Source organism: Taurulus bubalis (assembly GCF_910589615.1).
Source record: "Taurulus bubalis genome assembly, chromosome: 1".
NCBI classification, from domain to species: Eukaryota; Metazoa; Chordata; class Actinopteri; order Perciformes; family Cottidae; genus Taurulus; species Taurulus bubalis.
Genome location: NC_136589.1, coordinates 36,033,943 through 36,053,517, shown reverse-complemented (window position 1 = coordinate 36,053,517; position 19,575 = coordinate 36,033,943). Strand labels below are relative to the sequence as shown.

Genomic DNA, 19,575 nt, shown 5'->3' with positions numbered 1-19,575 from the left:
TGGGTCACAGATAGGGGAGAATACACACACTGAGAGAAGCAGAGCACAGTTCATGTCAGCTCTCACATGAACAGCCGTGGTGTGTGTTTCCTCGGCCATATAGGGCATCAGGGTGGTGAGCCTGCATGCTTTTCTATTCTTAGTCAAAGAACCCTTCCCCTGCTCCAAAGTCCAGCCCCGCCCCGCTCTCTGCTCCGGTCCAGATTTATAAGAGCCGCAGATCCTCGGCACTGGTTTGGCACAAGACTTCCTCAGCAGGACATGTAACCCACACAATTTAGCCAGTAAGTATTAATGTTGAATTCAGTCTTTATTGTGTGTCTGACCTGGAAGTAAACAAATCACAACAAATGTTGCCACAAAAAAACTAATGTTTACTGTAAACTAGGAGTGCTTGTACATAAAATAAAGTTTCTGGTTGTTTTCATGGTACACCTTCAGCAGCAGCAGCAGCAGCAGATCTTTCCCCGAGTGAAAGACTAATTATTTTACCCTTTGAATATATCTTATCCCATGAATCTAGGTATCCAGGGCTTCTCACAGCTTTGCTTCTTGTGAGATTTAACGACGATGGTGGTCATAAAATGGTTTTACCACAAGAAGGAATACACCTGTTATCTTCCCCTGAGGCCTCACACTGCCAGTCTGAGGAGTTTACAACTATTTGATAAATCCAGAGGGTTTACCACAGATCATGGGGAGACAAGACAGGTGAGATGCTGAAAAATATGTGTGAAGAAAATGAAAATGATGAAACAAATCTGTTGTCCCGTGAAGTGAACATTTAGTTCCACCTGAAAGCGGCAAGTGTGAATCCTTAAATAAAACAGATTTTTTTTCTAACTTGAGTCAAAATAGAAGTGTCTATGAAATGATGAATTATAGGATATTTGACGACTGCAGATCATCAGGTTTCTTGTGACACGTGTTGCTTATCGTTGATTAACCGCTACCAAAATCAGCACGGTCAGCGCTCCTCACGTTTCAGGTTTGCGCATCATGCGACTGTATCTATCTTCACGTTTTGGTTCATCTACATGTGACAGATTAATGTTGAAGGCACTCAATATGTCAGCTATTAAAAACTGTCTTTTCAGTGGACCCTTAACTCAAACTTAAAAGTTAATACTTTCGGATGTTAAGGGCTTTAAGCTTTACTGTGTGTGACTGCTCCTTCTTCTGTTTTAACACTTCAATGAATTAGCACAACATGCCATTTATTTCTCTAGTATATTTCAGACTTAATGGCAAACCAATGAGGATCGAGTGCCAGTTACCTAATCACCCACCTTTTGACCTTTTAAGGGGAGACACAGGTGGAAAGATAACTTAAAAAATGTAGGTATTTATTTTACCACTTAGTATATTTGTATCTGTAGATTTCTCTAAAATTCACCAAAAGTTAGCATAAGATAATGCCTAATTTTCATATTTAAACATACTATTTCAGAAAACTTGTAACAAACAAATATTGCATTAATAGTAGTAATCAATCTAATATATATTAGTTAAACTCTTTGACTCTATCAACTGCGATGTCTCACCTTAAAGACTAAATCAATGATAAACACACGGCCCACCTGTTCCTCTATCTATATTTAGCACTTAAAAGTAGTATAAAAGCGTTTAATACATGGTTTATAACACACACAAATGTAGCTGTAAGCAGATATAAGTGTTTATTAATTCATTTCTCTTGGTCTTATAGTATAAAGTCTATCAGACAGCTGCAGCTCGTCTAACATGTCCCATGAACACCATGAACGTGAGCACATTCCTGCGGTCCTTGACCACTGCATTGGCTTCCTGTGTGTTGAAGGCTAGATTTAAAAACTGTATTACCCGTCTATAAAGCATTATATTCTATTCTCAGTCCCCCTCAGGTCATTTGAGACGGGTTTACTCAGTGTAGCCAGAATAAAAACCAAGCAAGCTTTTAGTTTCTACTCCCCACGCTTCCTGAATACCTGTCAGCTCATTTAAATCATTGATGATATTTTTCTTAATCTGGAACTATTAACTTGCTTTATTTATTTATTTAATTGCTCTTTAAAAATGCAACTTCTTTCACATTTCTAACTATTAATTTGCTTGATCTTGCTTTTGGCTTTTGTTTTCATTGTCTTTTAAATTAAATGTTAATGTTCTTCAAGTCTTGTGTTTAATATATTTCTATAAAGCACTTTGAATCGCCTTGTGTCTGAATAGTGCTCTATAAACAAACTTATATGACCTATGGGCACCCATTAAATGGAGGCTGCTGTATAAACAGATTACTTTTGACAATATTGTAAAAACACTGTATAAGATATGTCCTAACACAGACACACACTTTACATTAAAAAGCAGTTCAATTGTTCTTGTCGGATTACAGTGACATATTAAATGTTTATATACAGCTTGTAAATGATTGGGACTTCAGTTGTTCACATGTGTTTAGTCACGGCCGTAAATATTCCTGTCTTACTTCAGGGGCATAACCACAACTGTTCACATGCCTCAAGGGCCCTCACTCACACACACAGGGGATTTGTACAGCATGTGACAGCCGCTCATCTCTTGTGTCCCTGCCTCTCCACCTAAATATGGATGCCACGGCTGGACTTTCGGGGGTTGCCATAGTGGCCGGTGACGTTGGAGCACGAGGCTCTCACCTTACCAACCCGGTGGTGGCGCGTCGAGTGGGTGTGTGGCAGTCAGCAATTGGCTGTACACTCATTTAATATTTTCCCCTGACACCCCAGACACTTGGTCTAAATATAAACTGACAGACCAGCTACCCTCTGCTCCGTGCCAACTGCTGGCATCTAAAGACTCCCAGAAACGTATCACAAGACCCTGAACCCTCCCCAGCACTCCTTCCGTGGCTCTGCCGGAATAATGTGCAGCGTGCGTGATCAGATGGGGACATTCAGAAAAAGCCCATGACACTGAAGATGTCAAATATGCTTGCACTATAAATCCTTAGTCATCACCGCCGGTCAGACGCAAGTCATGTCGTCGGGTGCAGATAGAACAGACAACCCTCAAGGTGAACATATAATTCACAGATTTTTTTTATGTTGACATGTCAATAAAAGTGAAACTATGCTATGTTTCCATTTCTGTGCAGACAGTGTTGGCCGAGGCTAGAGTGATGTGGGTGACTTCTGAAAAGACGTTTGATCTTTTAGAGAAGTAGTAAACTATCAGTGACAAAGACAAGCCCTTCCCCTGCGTGCCTTGATTAAGTTGATGACAGTAATTGAAACCAATACAGTTGACTCCTTTATTCTGCAAAGCTACAGGCTAAAATATAGAAAGGTTATAACAATATAGAGGTTGTTTATTTATTTCCTGTAACTGGATGGGTTGCAGGGAAGCAAGTCTTCAACCGCTCTGTGGCGGATTCTGCCGCTGTGTGTGGAAGGTTTACAAATACATCATGTAGGCATTTTGTGCTTTGGAGGCGGACGTTGTGGCCTGATAACTGCTCCTCATCAGTTGACTATTAGATTTTTCTCTTAGCTTATACATTAATACACTCAATGCTTAATTGGAGAGATGAGTGTAACAGCAGACGGGCGATTGGGTGAGAGAGGGATATGACCTGCACCAAGGGACCGGCTGGAATCAAACCAGGGATGTTGCAGTTATATGGCAGGCGTCCAAGGTCAATTTTAGATCAATGTTAGACTAATTATTTCCCCCATTTCATATACAGAAACAATAATCATGATATGACAATATTTATTATTAAATAGATATCCATGGGTGCAGCATTACAAATCTAGTTGCGGGTACTTAAGAGGATGATTAATAAAGCGCCTTTAATAAATATGGGTAAGTAAAACACAACAATTTGCACAGTAAACTTTCTCATTATAAAGCAATCTTCTGTTTTTTTTTTTTCTTTCTGCAGTTATGGCTGATTTTATATTTATATATCCTTCAGTTAAAAATGAAGATTAAGTTCATACATTGTCTTTCAGAGGAAAAAAAACATCCTCCGTTATTGAGTTTCCAGACGAGGAGTCTCATTCAAGAGCCACAGGATGTTATCAGTCATCCTTAACGTACATACATGTATATGTTGTAAAACGGGATGTTTGTGAGCTACATGGGTGTGTGTGTGAAATGAAAAACAGGAACCACAAATTATATTTAGTCGTTTCATTTGTTTGCGAGACACAAATCCATCCTCCAGTGGGCATTTCATACGTTCACAAACAACGAGATCATAGTGGAGATCTGTCCCTGATGTTAAACACTGGGCAGGTGGCTTATCTTTTAGAAAAAATTACACAGGACTATACAAAAGACAACACTTCTGCCATTAGTTCTTAATAAGTTACAGGATTAACTATTTACAAATTAGGCTCGAAGTGCAGAACCAATGTTACACCTTGAGGCAAAGTTATATTTACAAGTCTATACACAAATCCTTGTTGTCCCCGTCTACCTGCGGAGAAAGAGAAAGGGGAGAAGTTACTCACACTGACGCTGTCACACTCTCAGTGATAATGTGGAGGATAATATTGTTTTATTTACCTATAAGTTGTTCAGCAGGGAGTTCTGAATACTTTCATGTACTTTGTTGTAGATATCTTCCTTTGATGTCATCCCATCAAGGTACTCTGTCCAGAAAAAGACAAATCAGTGGTGAATGACAGTTTATGCCAACAGTGAGCAGGTAAAGCTTTATTTTGAAAGGAGAGGGGGATATTTTGCATGTATTTTGACGTGTCTATAATGAGAGAGAGCAATATGCACATCAGTGGTCATGGATATTTAGTTTCAGATGCGAGGATCTGGCTTGACGTACTTATTCTGGCACAGTTGTTCTCCATCTCTTTCCTGTGTTTCAAGTACATGGGCCAGACGTGGCCATCGAACAGGCCGGGGGGGTCAGGGAGTGTGTATGTCCTTGTACTGCAGAAACATAACCAATCAAGTCACTTTACAAGCCTGGAATTTGTCCAACACATTGTCGAATCTGTGTTCGGTCGAGAGCTCGTTACCTTCTCCTCCTTTTGCACTCCTCGTAAGGAATGGAAATGTAGAAACATTTGTCATAAATGTCAATTAGAGGCCTGCAGAGGGGAAATGATGCACCGATTAGTGAAAAGCTATAGAGGTCAAAAGACCTGTAGGTTTCACTTGATAGCTTGCGTCAGAAAACGACTCACTTGTAGTTGTAGATGAGGAACCCCTCCACGATGAGAATGTGGATCCTCTCCTCCGAGTCGGATACCTCAACTTCAGGTGACAGGCTGACGCCGTGCGAGCGGGCAAACTTGACCGGGTTCTCCTGCCAGCCTTTCACAGTGTTGACCATGGCCTCCATGTCCATGGCGCTGATCACTGATACAGAGGTGGAGAGAGAAGAGCAGGCTTCACCACACATGCAACAGACACTCCTCACTAATGTGCTTCAACACACAGTAGTCACAGTGAATGTTTATAGCATTCACAGAATAGATGATAGAATATCACACAGTTTAGGACTGATTTGTTACAAAAGAAATGTGCAGGAAAGAAAAAGTACATTACTGCATGGTTTTCCTACGCAAAATCCATTCTTACCATCCCACTGTCTAAAGCCGTCCTCCCCGACTTCTATTTGATCGGGTTTCTGAAATAACAGTCACCAATAAAACATTGCTGCAACCTAGTAACCAGTTGGAGCTGATCACACCTGGACAGGACAGGCCAAGGACTCGTCTCCACCAAAAGTAGCGCACGTTGACAATTTTGGTTGCGGTTAAAAAAATGTGTTTTCAATGTTGCGCTTGCGAAATATCGGTTTCAATACCTCCAGTCTTAGCTTTTGCTAAACTTATTTTTAAGTATTTAAAAAATATGCAGGAGGGCCGTAACGCTCATTGTCGTCTCACTTTGACGAAAGTGTTTTTAAAGATGGAAGCTAGCTCGTTTAGCAAACTGTCTCAGACTGGAAATCGCAATTTGGATTTTTTTTATAGTCCTCGATCTATTGCTAAAGCAGTATAATAAGCCTTTATAAGTGGTAAATCACTCTAATTTTAAAAACAAACTGATTGGTGGTCAATTAACCTTTACAGGCCCTGAATGCAGCACGAAGAGATGGATGAGATCAAATCTTCAAGCTTTTTGTGAGCCAAATGAGGTTAATAATTATGCAATAAATTGGTTTCCGGATTTGCAACATGATTAGACAAAATCTGACTTTAAGTGGGGACGCTCAGTCCTTTTATTGAGTGTCCAGGAGACAATCAGCCAGAAATATTACTAGGGTGCTGTGATGACAGAACATCTGCAGGTCAGACTGGCGGTTCATTTCTGAACTCAAGAGTAAATTTAACGTAGCAAATGAAATAAATAAAAAAACAACAGTTACTATCACTCAACATTAATACAATGAAATAGTTACAGTAGCTTTAAACTAACCAAATAGTGATGTGAAGCTTAAAATAATGACTTTAATTCAGCTTACCTTGAAAAAGTCATCCTGGTGCACCACACAGCAGTTGGGTAACGTCTTTAATAGACTATTTGTCAAAGTGGTCTTCCCACCGTTGGTCACTCTGAAATTAAGATGAATTTCATTCTACGTTTCACCACAAGACAAGCAGAAGGAGGTGGATAAATTAAACGATACTTACCCTCCAATGCCAATGATGAACTTCATTTTGTCTTTGATTATGTCTTGGTCACCTATTGAATTCAGTAAATAAAAGAAGGGAACCCACCCAAAGCAAACCGTCTACGAAAGGCTTCTTCTGAAAACCTTTTCCTTCTTCTCTGCCACAGACGTTCCCCCCTTTAACTACTTCATTGATAGACAATCTCCTTGCCGGACATATATAGGACATTAGCTGCAGCGTCACCGCCTCTCAAACCAATCAGCCCCCCTTTTCCATGCAGCCTATAAGTCGCTGCTTTACAGCCGGGCAGCACCAATGGGAGGAGGGGCACCTAGGAGCCTCACAGTTGCATGAAAGGATATCCTAAATGTTCCACCTGCTGTCAGGGGTCAGTGAACATATATATATATATATATATATATATATATATATATATATATATATATATATATATATATATATACATATATATATACATATATATATACATATATATATACGTATATATATGTATATATATATATATATATATGTATATATACATATATATACGTATATATATGTATATATACGTATATATACGTATATGTACATATATATATATACGTATATATGTATATATATATACGTATATATATAAATATATATATATATACGTATATATATATATATATATATATATATATATATATATATATATATATATATATATATATATATATATATATATACGTATATATTAAAGACATTGTGATGGGGCTAAACTGTTTAATTCACAATGAAATCTCTCTTTGGAAGAGCCCCAGTCTCTTGTCACAGACATAAAGATATCGCAGACTGATGATGCTGACATTTGTATTTATTCTTATTTTGAGATACATCTTATTGAAAAAACTGAAAAGACATGTGATTTAAGTGAAGATGTGATTATCATAAGGGAGTTTTTTATAGAAAAGGCAACATGTGGAGAGGAACATATCGTACAATCAATACAATTCACTGTTAAACATGTCATAGTATAAAAGTCACGTTGTCTTACTGAGCTCTGTATCACAGCTCAGAAAGAAACCTCATTATTTGTCTTTTTAGAGGAAAAGTTTTCCGTGCTTGGACGGCTCTGGCTGGGTAAAAACCAGAAGCACTATAGTTAGTCGCCTGTTGGGTGTCTGCTTGCTGCGTCACACATATTTCTGATGCAACCAGCTGGAATATATGATTGTCAGCCATGTGATCACAGTGTCTCGAGTCATTGCTGTGCAGTAGGTCTGATAACAGATCTACGTCTTTGAAACTAAATTTTTTTAGCCCTGTTTGTTAAACACCTCCGGATGTGTTCAGTCTAACCTTGTATTCATTATATTTGGACGATGTTTTTGAACAATCTCTTATCTCTGACATTGTTAGTGTCAAAGAGGTGAACTTTGAGTTCCAGCTATCAGAGCACATGTTTTCATGCTCAGGGCTTCATGTTTTAGAGCCACGATGTTGATCTCAACGTAAAAGAGATGCCCGTTGACACCATGTCATAGTTCCTTTACCTCTTATATCAAAGTGATTGTCAACTTTGTGACAGTGTTCCAGTAATCTGATGTTAGATAACAGAAAATGTAGCATTCTGGCAAAGAATTTGGGATAACAAAACTGTCCCAAATAGGGCACTAAACCAGCATGCATGTGTTGCACATACTTTTTCTTTCTTGAGGACTTAACACACTGGAGGAATGACAAATAAACAACATTAAAATGCTAAATGCTTGCATGCAATTATAGCTTTCATTGTGAAAGGTAAGCACGGAAGGAGTCGATCTGGTCTGCGTTGCATTTGAAAGGACTACCGAAATATAATTTGCTGTCTAGGTTCGGACCAGTCTCAGTTTTGTTGTTTCATAAATATAGGCACAACTCAACCCAGCAAGAGGGCAGGGCTCTGATGCAAATTTTGCAGTGGCCAATTGCAACTTCCAGGTCTGTCACGTGACACCATAGGGGTGACTTTTCCCCTATAGACATCCCAGACTATCTGCATCTTTTTTTCTTTTTGGTAAATAAACTACCCAGAACAAATACTGGAATCATTAGGTCCTAAAAGTTATAAAGTTATTTTGCTTCCTCCGTTCGTAAAAAATTAACTCATGATAAAAACAACAGTTTGTCAAAATATATTGACATACAAAGTAATCACAAGACAGAAACACATTGAGTAAAGACAGTTTTTTTGTTGTGCCTGTTTTCCAAAATGTCAAACTATTCCTTTAAATTTAACACTTCCTTCATACTTTATTCAATCCGTTTTCCTGCTGAAATATCACTTTCATATTATTATATGTCTGAAACATTCTTTGATTTGTTTGGTAACCGTTTAAATAACTAAATTTGGATAATTTACTTAATGGTAAAAATGTCAACAAACATGCAAGAAAAAAAGTACCGTCTATTATGGGTTGTGTATCGTGTTCATGCCTTGTGATCGCAGCATCCTCGTGTGTCCAACATGTAAAAATAAAGAAGGGTAACCTCAGGAGAATTATGTGACCCTACGAAGAACAACACAGGACTGAAAGGAGACACAAAGAACAGTAACACACTCACACTCACTTTTATAAGTCATCATTGAATGCCTGTTAAAAACATTCTGGACCAAACTGAAATACATTAAGAGGCAATAAAAGAGGAAACTATAAGCTGTCCTGTGTCAGAAGTCAAGATTGGATAAAAGAAGAAACTCATGACAATAGCTTGTTTTAGTTAATTCATTTGTTTATTTTTTTTACAAACATTAAATGGCACATTTCCATAAATAACACTTTTAGCAATTAATTAGACTCTCTCTTTAAATATATTTAATTTGTAACAATGTATGATTTCCATCTTGTAAAAGTACGTTTTGAAACATGAGAAAAGACAAAATAAATGACAGAATAGGTATAAACAAGCATGCCACCTGCATATCAAACTCTGGAAAACTTGAAGACTGTAACACACGTTTGCATCAGTATCATCTACTGTCTAAGAAGAACAATATATCATTGCACATTAGGTTGAAGTAAACGGCCATGAAATCAAATACCATGCCACTCATATCAAAAAACGGATATCTGTGCAAACGCCTTTCTCAAAAATATCTATACAAGTATGTACACTTTGGAACGGACCATATTCCCTGCCATGTCTGCAGAAGCTTGAGTGTTCATCCAAGTCTTTTTATTTTTAATTTATATAGCTGCTCATGCTGGAGATGAAACTCAACTTTCATGCAGATATTTTTTTAATTTAGCTATATCTTGTTATGCTTCGGCATATATTAACTTTTAGTTATAAGCAAGCATGTCACTGAAAATATATTATTTGAGAAATGATTGTCTTGCAGCTAATGGATCCAGTCTGGAGATTTAATCCTGTGCAACAAGCGTGTGATGGTGGTCGAGGCTGGATTCCACTGTAATGAATGAATGTCCCCCACTGGTTCTTCAATGTGAAGCTCTGTAAATCAAAGACAGTTTCACAGTATTTCCTTCTCCGTCCCCTTCACCGCGACATCTGAATGATATCAATTGTCATTTGTGAATCTCGAGAAAAAAAACATTTCCTATATAATCCTTAAATTTGGCAGTGTGTCAATAAGCATGCACTCAATCTAAACTAAGTCCAACTTGACACATTGCCTATTTACTTTTCCCCTGCTTCCTCCCTTGGCATTTGGTTAGTGATGGTGCCCATATTCATTCCTGGGATGTCATCCATTCCTACAGCTGATAGCTCCTTTAATATATGGCGGCTGATAGGAAGGGTCAGCAGAGACAGGGGGAAGTTTAAAAAATAACCCACCCAGACCTGCTACAGCAGTTATAGAGTAAATGAAGATGACACACAGGAAAAAAATTAAAAGGTTTCAGGTCCGCCTCGAAAAAAAGCACTTTCAGGATGATTATTTCTTTGAAATGATGCAGCTGTAAGGTCCAACTCTAAACCAAATCATAGCACAATATGTCAACATTCTCTCTGCAAAGGTTGACTTTGATAAAGTGAAGCAGAAGAAAGTTAGAGAGGGTTTAGTAAAAAGAAAATTCAGGCAAGGTCTCCAAAATTTGCATTAGGGCACATTTGCGCACATCTGTGACATTTTAATTTTTTCATGTACCAAACCATATATTTCACTTGTATATTACTTATGGTGTTCAATACATCCAAATACAGCAGTTTTGGGCTTTTTTTTCATAAAACAAGCTATGATTTACAGTTTTATACAGTTTTAAAGTTTAAGGACAGGCTGTGGGACTCGGATCAATTGGCCAGACCTCGGTTGAGCAGCTCATTAAAAATAGAATTGATCGGTTGTGTGCAGGGAGGCTTAAAGAGATTAGCAGCTGTGCTTTACGTAACACGGGTACTACAGAGGGAATACGATGTTTGAGGGTCAGCTAAAACTTCTTGGATGCAAACGCAGTCTGAAGCTGAAGACCTGAAACATGACTAGGCAAAATAAATTATCTGGATTTGATGATCAACAGAAATCACAAAGCAGTAGATTTGGTGCTTCAGCCTTTGGTCCAGTGAGAAGGACAAAGAGAGAAGTGTCAACGCATGTCTGTTTCTGCTATTTATGATCAAGTACTAGTTTTTGAGGTAACAGATCTGAGTCACGTCTTTCTTTCAGCTTGTGGACTCAGTTGACTGAGAGCAAAACTGTAAATTGGACCTCAGTACCCCTGAACTGAGAGATGAGCCTTTGGACCTTTGGTCACCCAACGCAATTTCCAGCATTTACCTAATTTACTGTCTTTTAAGCACATATGTGTGTGTGTGTGTGTGTATTTATATATAATTCAGTATTGTAGATTTGGCTATGTGCGTGTGTGTGTGTGTGTGTTCCCAGACGAGAACATGTCCCTGTATGTATGTCAGAGTTTAGTTGCAGTGAGCTGACATTACAAACCAGCCTTGAGAAGTTGGTTGTAAAGGGAACCCTTACCTTAATGTCAGATGTCACGGCCAACCTCTGCCATCATTGACTTTGGCCTGAAAATCAAAGATTAAAGTTAAGCCATAAGTAAATATAAATATTTAGCATCAAGGCCATAGTAGTTTGTGCTTCATGTTCCCAAAATATATCCATGTGGCTGCAGTTGCTCACACTTGTTTTAAAAGAGAAGAAATCCACAGATTGATTTTCTATACAGCCATTTACGTCACATTTTCTTGATATGTATTTCAGTGTCTTCATTGACTAAATCAAATAAAGTTGCATTGTGTATGAGTGAGAGAGAAATGGTTTCCGAGCAACCACCAAAGGTCTGATCATTTTCCGTGCTGAAGTAGAAACAAAATGTTACTGGACTGAATGTACGGTAAATCGAGGTCACCTTTCTTTAGGCAGTGTTGAGTTGCTCTGCTGCTTCTCTTGGTGAAGTCTGTAAGTAAGACAAGCAAATATACGTATTAATAATACTACTGAGATGCAGGAAACAGAGTAAGTATCAAAACTCATTTTCAACATAAAATCTTATGGAAAACTACTGCTCACCTTTCCTTTTGTGCTTGTATCTTCTCATCATCATACCTTTAAAAATGAAAATATAAATCTGGGACTGATGTAAACATTACATCAACATACTTCTCACTCGTCTGTTGCAGTACGCTATTGCAAATCATTTAAGTATTAAGTATTCACTGCAGTGCTTCCCAAAGTCTCCAAGGGACAGGCACTTACAGTTTGATTACAAAAACAGTATTCATTTTTTTACTTTTAATAAGTAGAAGAACAAGTTGTTAACTTTGTTTTGACTGCTAGCAAACGATCTTCATCATCGGCTGTTTCAGCTGTGATTACATTAACGTAAACAGTGAGAAAAACAGACTTGAGAACAGTTACACTTACTAAATATGAATGAATTAAATCAGGTTCAGGTTTAGTTTGATCACTGTACTGTAAGCATTCTCTAAAAGGTGTTGCTACTGTAACATGTAATACACACAACACACGATTAGTGTCTCAAAAGTGACCCTTGGTGGCTCAGAGTACTTACTGCAACACACACTCTGGGATCTGCACATGCTCCATGGGGATGATCTGGCTGAGCTCCTCCAGGGAGTGAACGTAACGGATCTTATCCATGAACTTCACGCTGCAGAACGCATCAACAACATGCAAGAAGTGTCACAAGTGATCCATTCTGAACAGGAGTATCATTTATCTGTCGTCATGCCAAGGACTTGTAGCTTGCAGCTCTTATTCTCATATGTTCTGTTATGTCTGAATCATTATGTCACAATGCTGTTATCTATCTTCTGTCTGCTTCTTAGATTTGATAAGACAAGAGCCCATATGTAACTCAACGGATAGATTACAAACCACACTGAATGTATTCTCACCTGATGAAAGGTCTTGAGATGGCCAGGACGGTCCGGATGAACCACGTTGGGTGAGCAATGAGGAGACACTTGAGATTCTTCCTCAGTCTGCAGGAGAAATTTCAAGTGTTCAAGCTTTTCTCCTTCTCATAACATTTGAATCATAATGAGTCCAGATTGCATCATCATTTATCTTCAGCATTGACAACATTAGTTTTACATTCTTGTCTTTATTCTTAGTTCCATCATGGTCGCCCAAACTTACTTCCTGTCGATCATCTGGTAGCATCTCTTCAGCCAGCTGATGCCGGGCATCTTCCTGCGAGGAGTTGCTCCGTTCAGGTAAACAATCATGTAATCTTCTGCCACCAACAGCTCCAGGCTGCTCACAACGTAACTGAGGACAGAGCAAACAAGCTCAGATCTGACTTACATTGTACAGTATATGTATACGAAAAATCCTATGTTCACATTGAGTGGAACCAATCCAGATTTGGACTTCACAAAGTAAAAAATACAGAACAAATCTTACAGGAAGAGATTCTCCATGATGTACGTGTAGTCCTCACAGCCACTGTCAGGAAGGTAGCAGGCTGCAAACACGATGATGGCATTCAGACCCTCGCCATAATAACCTGAACGAGGAGGGAGACACACACACACACACACACACACACACACACACACACACACACACACACTCACTCACACACACACACTCTCTCTCACACACACACACACACACACACTCTCAGTATGATGGCAAGAATGGTATAACTGCAGCTTTATTATGGAGAGCTGAAAAACTATGAAAACTGAAAATGATCTGCCTTTCATAATTTGCATGTTGTATTTATCAGATGCTCAAGTATGATTTATTGTTGCTTTGAAAGAAACCTACCAACGTTTTTGTTCAAGTTTTTAATGTGTGTTCTTTGCATGCTTGTTGTGAACCGGTCTTCCTATTAATTGTCCACATTTATATTAATGAGTAGGAAAAATAACCAAACTCCTGTCACTATAACGAAGCACAGTCCAACAGCACTACAAACTACATCCTCTAAAACACGGTGCCTTTTATTTTATTGTTAATCAGTGTGCCATATCAACATTAAGGTTACCATTAGGGTTTGTTTATGACACATCAACATTTTAATCTCCATCTGAAATTGTATTCCATTTAATATAGGCAATGTGCATAACTAATTGTAATTATATATGAGAGTACTATACAAGAAGGCTGACATCCTTATGAAAACATCCACATCTCAGTGCAAATCATTATCCCTACCGACCTTCCACCAATGTGTAACCAAACCAGTACAAGCCAATCAAGGCAGAGTGGAATAGCCATGTATAAAAAGCCAGACATGTGGATGAGATGGCACAAAAACTCTCTTGCACACTTATTGCTAAGCCATTAGTAAAGCCTAAGGTAGCTGGTCGTGTTCTAAAATAGTCACACAGTAGAATTCCATTATAACCTTTGTGAGGTTAAGAATTACTGCGTAAGGTTTAACAGTGAACCTACCTCATAAACGACACACACACACACACACACACACACACACACGCTAACCTCCATGTGTGACAACCCTGAGGTACTGTCTGATGACCTGCATGTCAATCCTCTGCTCCTGGTCACCGATGATCACTGTTCTCCACAGTCGACCGGAGGAGTCTCTCTCCTCATCACTTTCACCTGGAAGACGCTTGGCAGTAGCCACAGGAGTGTCATCTAGACACAAGGCAACACAAAACGGTTGTCGTCACATTGTTTAACCGTCCTTCCCCATCCCACACAAACATCACAGGCAGATATGGATCGACATGACAGTATTTATACTCTTCGCTGAGCAGAATCAAACTAATTAAACAAGAAAATTAAATGTTATTGAAAACATTTAGTAAAAGATCGGGAAAATTCATCTTTGACTATGATTTTTGACATGCATCTGATCATTTTTTCCACACTTCCCAGGTATGATGACTAAGGCTGAACTCAAACTGAGGACATATACGACGAAATATGATTACCTTGACCTAAACAAGAGAGTGTGCCTTCCACTATTGATCATCTAAATCAATATAATTTGATAATCTCTTACCTTCCCACTCCAGCTCGTTGCCATTGTTGATGAAGTCCAGAGAGTCGGTTTCATCAGGAGTCTCCATGTCGTCCACATTGATGTCCAGGTCGTCAGGCGTTTCCAGAAACTCATCAGAGAGCACCGACCCCTCGCTCTGATCCAGGGAGAGGTTCATGTCGGGGGCGACCAGAGTGCGACGCTTACGCTGGGCCAAGGACTCGCCCACATTCAGAGTGGTGGGAGGATCTGACATGGCACGGCCGAAAAGTTTAGATACAGTGCATCTTAACAGTGCATATTAATGCGGTGCATTTGTTTCACTTACTGGTTCTGTTGTCAGTGAGGCCACATGAAGAATCAACATATCCATCCTCTGGTAGTGGCCTGAAGAGAAACACATTCATATTCATTGTAAAGACAATATAGTATCAATAAAACAGTACAAATAGAAAATAGAATGACATCAGAATTATTCTTTCTCTTTGGCCTTTTGTTTCTCTGTTACCAAGTTACAAGGTGCTTTATGCGATTGGGAGCATTTTGATTGACTCTCAACAGCTCTCAACATGGCAAAAGCTGAGCTGGTGGTTAGTAGTGCTAATAGTGCAAACTACAACAGTGATGACAGAGCTAACAGTGTTTGCCTGAGGGGGGAATCGGATGGTGGTTGCTACAGTTCCACCTCGACGTAACTGCACTATATATTTACATAACAAACAGTTTACTGATATATTAATGCTCTGAATCCCACATATGGCACCTTTAATGATTGTTTTGGTTGTTCTTTATGTCATTGGCAGTTATAAGCATTAACATTACATTTCTATGATCAATGGAAAATAAAATACTATCAAATATGAGCATGTCATTACTAACATTTTCACTCTTAGTATTTTGTTGTTGGAGTGGCACTTTTGTTATCTAACAACAGTGTGTCTTTGGGAAAAATATGTGTTGTTTGAGAAAGCAACACCAGTAATTACCCTCCCCCCCCCCTGACATTATAATAAGACGCTCAATGCTGGTGGGGTACAATCTGGCACATGAGGGCCAGATTATAGTAGAGAACACTCACTAACTCACTCACTCACTCTCACACACACACACACACACACACACACACACACACACACACACACACACACACACACACACACACACACAGAGAGAGAAAGATGTCTATGCATGCATGCATAGACAAACACGCCCTAAAACACCACAAACATGGGCGAGCTGATGGAGCCGTTTGCATAATTGCTGTTATTATGTTGCCAGTAGCTTTGTAGATGTAAATTAAAGACGGCTCCAGATATTCAGGAGTGGATTAAACAGTGGGGAAGAGGAAAACTATTTGCTGCGTTAAAGAATCTTGAAATGTTTCTCCTCTATAGATCTCATGTTTAAACTATCTGCCTCTACATTCATTGTGCTGTACATGCCCATCACTTCTCCTTTATCTAATTATAGTATTTGTATTGTGTAAGCTTTAACCAACAGAGCTACCAGAATACCATTGTGATATTATTATATCTTATAAATACCACAATGACTTGCAGCTGTATATACATGTTGCGAATACACTGAATGTGCTTGAATAATCCATTTCCTCTGCTCATTTTCCACAAACACATTAATTTTGCTATAGAAACAAGTTTAGCCAGTAAACGAGTGGCTGGCCGACTATTTTTTTTCCATTGCTGAACACTGTGACGTGTTTGACTTGTTGTCTTTTTCTCTCTGTGCTCGCTGCTAATTTGTTCACTGACATGATACAACATAATCACGTAACGACTGCATCAAGGAAAGAACACACCTGCTGCCCTTCAGCAATCAACAGAACCATCAGAGCCGGGGCTGTTTGTCAAAGCCTCCAAACAAATCAGACACACACACACACACACACACACACACACACACACACACACACACACACACACACACACACACACACACACACACACACACACACACACACACACACACACACACTACCTGGGGAAGTCTTCATCCTGCCACTCATCTTTAACCTCCATGCTGTCCATGCGTAACGTGGCTTCTGCTGTCCCCATCCTCTGCCAAGGAGGACAGGCTTCAGCTAACTGTGGTTGACAAACAAATGAAACAATGAAAATCAGGATACCAAGAGTTAAAGTCTGTTAAAACATACAGTAATTGTAGCGGTTTGAAAAGGGAACTCCACCCATTTCATGAAACCCTGATGATTTCATCAGGATTATCTGAACTTTAGCTTTAAACTCATAATTGAAACAAACTTACGACAGACAGGCGTGACAAACTGAAGGTGTGGAGTTTGAAAGGTGTGTGTGTGTGTGTGTGTGTGTGTGTGTGTGTGTGTGTGTGTGTGTGTGTGTTCATCAGGAAGGGAGGGTTAAATAAAAGACACTATCCAGTTGCATTGTGGGAAATGTAGGATTCACTGTTTCTGGAGTTTGAACCACACTAGGAATGGAAAATTAGGATATCTCTGCTCATCCTTTTGCTTCAATTTAGACCATTTCTTTTTACATCTTTCTCTCAAAAGTCAAACAACCTTATGGGTGTGCTATACTAAATTTCTGGAGTGTCCCTTAAGTAAGTAAAAGCTTTTAGGAGCTGTAATGATGTGCTCTGGAGAGCAGCTAAAGGATAACATGAATGTAATGAAGAATCAAACCAACAATCTTGCCAAATCTTTAACATTTATCCTTTTCTAACAAACATGAACTGACTTTTTATGTCGTGTGATACATTTGCTATGTGCAAATGTATCACACGACATAAAAAGTCAGTTTCTTAAAAGACTAGTGCTAGTTTGCCATGGTTAATGCTTGTATCATGATATTGTCAAATACAGTATTGTCAAAACTAAGTCCCAGCGCGTTTCCTTTCCCTACATCCCCGGGGAAGGAGACAAAAATAAAACACAACATTACTCATACAGCCCCTGAGGGTGATACAAGCAAATAACACGTGCCACCATAGAGCAGATAGTCATCTGAACTTCCATATTTTACATAACCAAATCAGGCATGAAACAAAGTCTCCATCCGACGCTGCACATCATTTTCTTGTGTCGGTTGCTGCAAGTTGTCATACAAGGGTCAGTCATGTACAGAGTGAACATCATGTATGAGTCCTGTCAGAACTGCGTATATGGGGGAGGAGTGTCCATCCTACATCACTGTCCCAGCCAGAGGCCATGCTGCAGCAGACGTTACCACAGTCCATTTGTCCACTGGGACGGCACTGATGTGCTACAGTGAGACACATCGAAGCCTATACTGAGCAAAACAGAACATGTGGTCTAAAAGGCACAGGCCCCTCAGGCTGCATTCTGCTGGAGCTGCTGTGTTGGGATTGAATCTAACTGATGGTTCAGTGTTGACACTGTGCTATCCCGAGAGGAAGTTGTAGTGTTTGATATTTGCTTGATGGGGAAATCCTGAACGCCACTTTAATAAAGATCTTGTTGGCACACTTTGATTTGCCTTTGTCTGTTCTCATAATCTAATCTTTTGAAGAAGAAAAAAAGGCTTTGAAAAACAGTGCGATCATTTTCCCTGCTAAATTAAGAATGAAAGAGGGGCTCGCTGAGAATGAAGTGGAAAATTCACACGGACTAGTGCGTGTGGTTTGTTGTCTGTGCAGATGTCTCTTGACAAGCCTCAGCTGCTCATACATTGAACTGCTGATTGATGGACACAAAGTAATGTTGCAGTAGCACACGTTTGGGATTTGAGTCCAGATGGCAGAGCAGCCTTCATTTCCCAAACACTATCTTGACCACTATTTATGAACATTATTTATGACCAAATAAGCAGCAATCAAAGTTAAAAACACATGTAGGTATAATTGAATAAATTGGATGGAATTGCTGTGGTTTGATCAGATTAATCCTGACTGGTACAAACAAGTAAGTGACCACCTTTTTCCGAATGAGCCCTGTCCACTTCAAGCAAGTGAGAAGAGCACATAAAGAAGTTTATACTTATATGAAAAGATGGCTGAGAATGAACATTTTCAGGGCCTTAAAAGTGAATGGAGAAAAGCTATTCTATCACGACTGCCTTCTTTCCCTATCTGACAAATGGAAACATCGACTCAGTAATTGTAATCACCAAACAGTAACGGAATGAAACAAAGCTCTAAAAAGGTCACTGATTGAGACTCGGTCCCCTGAAAAGCACTTAATGCAGCCAAAACCAGAAAAATCACAACTCCTGAAAAGGAAAATCCCATACCTTAATTAGGAAGACTTCCTCTTCTCCGTTTTGAAAGCTTCCCTGTTTTGCTTTCAGATGTTCCTCTTGATTTTCTTCCTACTCCTCCTTAAATCTGCCTCAGCAGAGTGAGGATCGTCATTGTTTACATCTGCAGGTGGGACACTAGAGTGCCCAGGATCTGGGCTGCTGGATGATTCTCGCTGTTTACTAATGCTGCTAATGGAGGCTGAGAGAGAAATGAGAGAGAGGACGGTTAGGAGAGCCAGGGTCATCCCACGTCTAACGCCTTCCTGCTCCGATCGTTTCAGT

General features: G+C 39.3%; 2 protein-coding genes and 1 long non-coding RNA gene across 4 annotated transcripts; 1 reads left to right on the top strand and 2 right to left on the bottom strand.

Moving 5' to 3' along the window:
- The first annotated feature begins 213 nt into the window (after window positions 1-213).
- Window positions 214-15,207, top strand: LOC306737375. 2 transcript variants are annotated; one of them, XR_013771000.1, is made up of 5 exons: window positions 240-284; window positions 524-711; window positions 12,906-13,024; window positions 13,194-13,295; window positions 15,075-15,207. It is a non-coding gene; the product is annotated as an uncharacterized lncRNA (long non-coding RNA). The 2 variants fall into 2 exon arrangements; XR_013770999.1 differs by lacking the exon at window positions 524-711 and having other exon boundaries at window positions 214-284.
- On the bottom strand, window positions 4,138-6,782 carry LOC306736205 (nicotinamide riboside kinase 2-like). Its single transcript, XM_079217814.1, has 8 exons — window positions 6,624-6,782; window positions 6,455-6,545; window positions 5,566-5,614; window positions 5,169-5,343; window positions 5,001-5,072; window positions 4,805-4,911; window positions 4,531-4,616; window positions 4,138-4,441 (listed from the first exon to the last, which is right to left on the bottom strand). Exons 1-7 carry the CDS (start codon window positions 6,647-6,649, stop codon window positions 4,531-4,533), a joined length of 606 nt encoding a protein of 201 aa, XP_079073940.1. The 5' UTR covers window positions 6,650-6,782; the 3' UTR covers window positions 4,138-4,441.
- Window positions 9,356-19,384, bottom strand: LOC306737366 (caytaxin-like). Its single transcript, XM_079219090.1, has 13 exons — window positions 19,285-19,384; window positions 17,036-17,142; window positions 15,369-15,427; window positions 15,062-15,289; window positions 14,533-14,691; window positions 13,486-13,588; window positions 13,219-13,350; window positions 12,975-13,061; window positions 12,629-12,727; window positions 12,127-12,162; window positions 11,966-12,013; window positions 11,575-11,621; window positions 9,356-10,085 (listed from the first exon to the last, which is right to left on the bottom strand). Exons 2-12 carry the CDS (start codon window positions 17,110-17,112, stop codon window positions 11,582-11,584), a joined length of 1,068 nt encoding a protein of 355 aa, XP_079075216.1. The 5' UTR covers window positions 17,113-17,142; window positions 19,285-19,384; the 3' UTR covers window positions 9,356-10,085; window positions 11,575-11,581.
- Window positions 19,385-19,575: the final 191 nt, after the last annotated feature.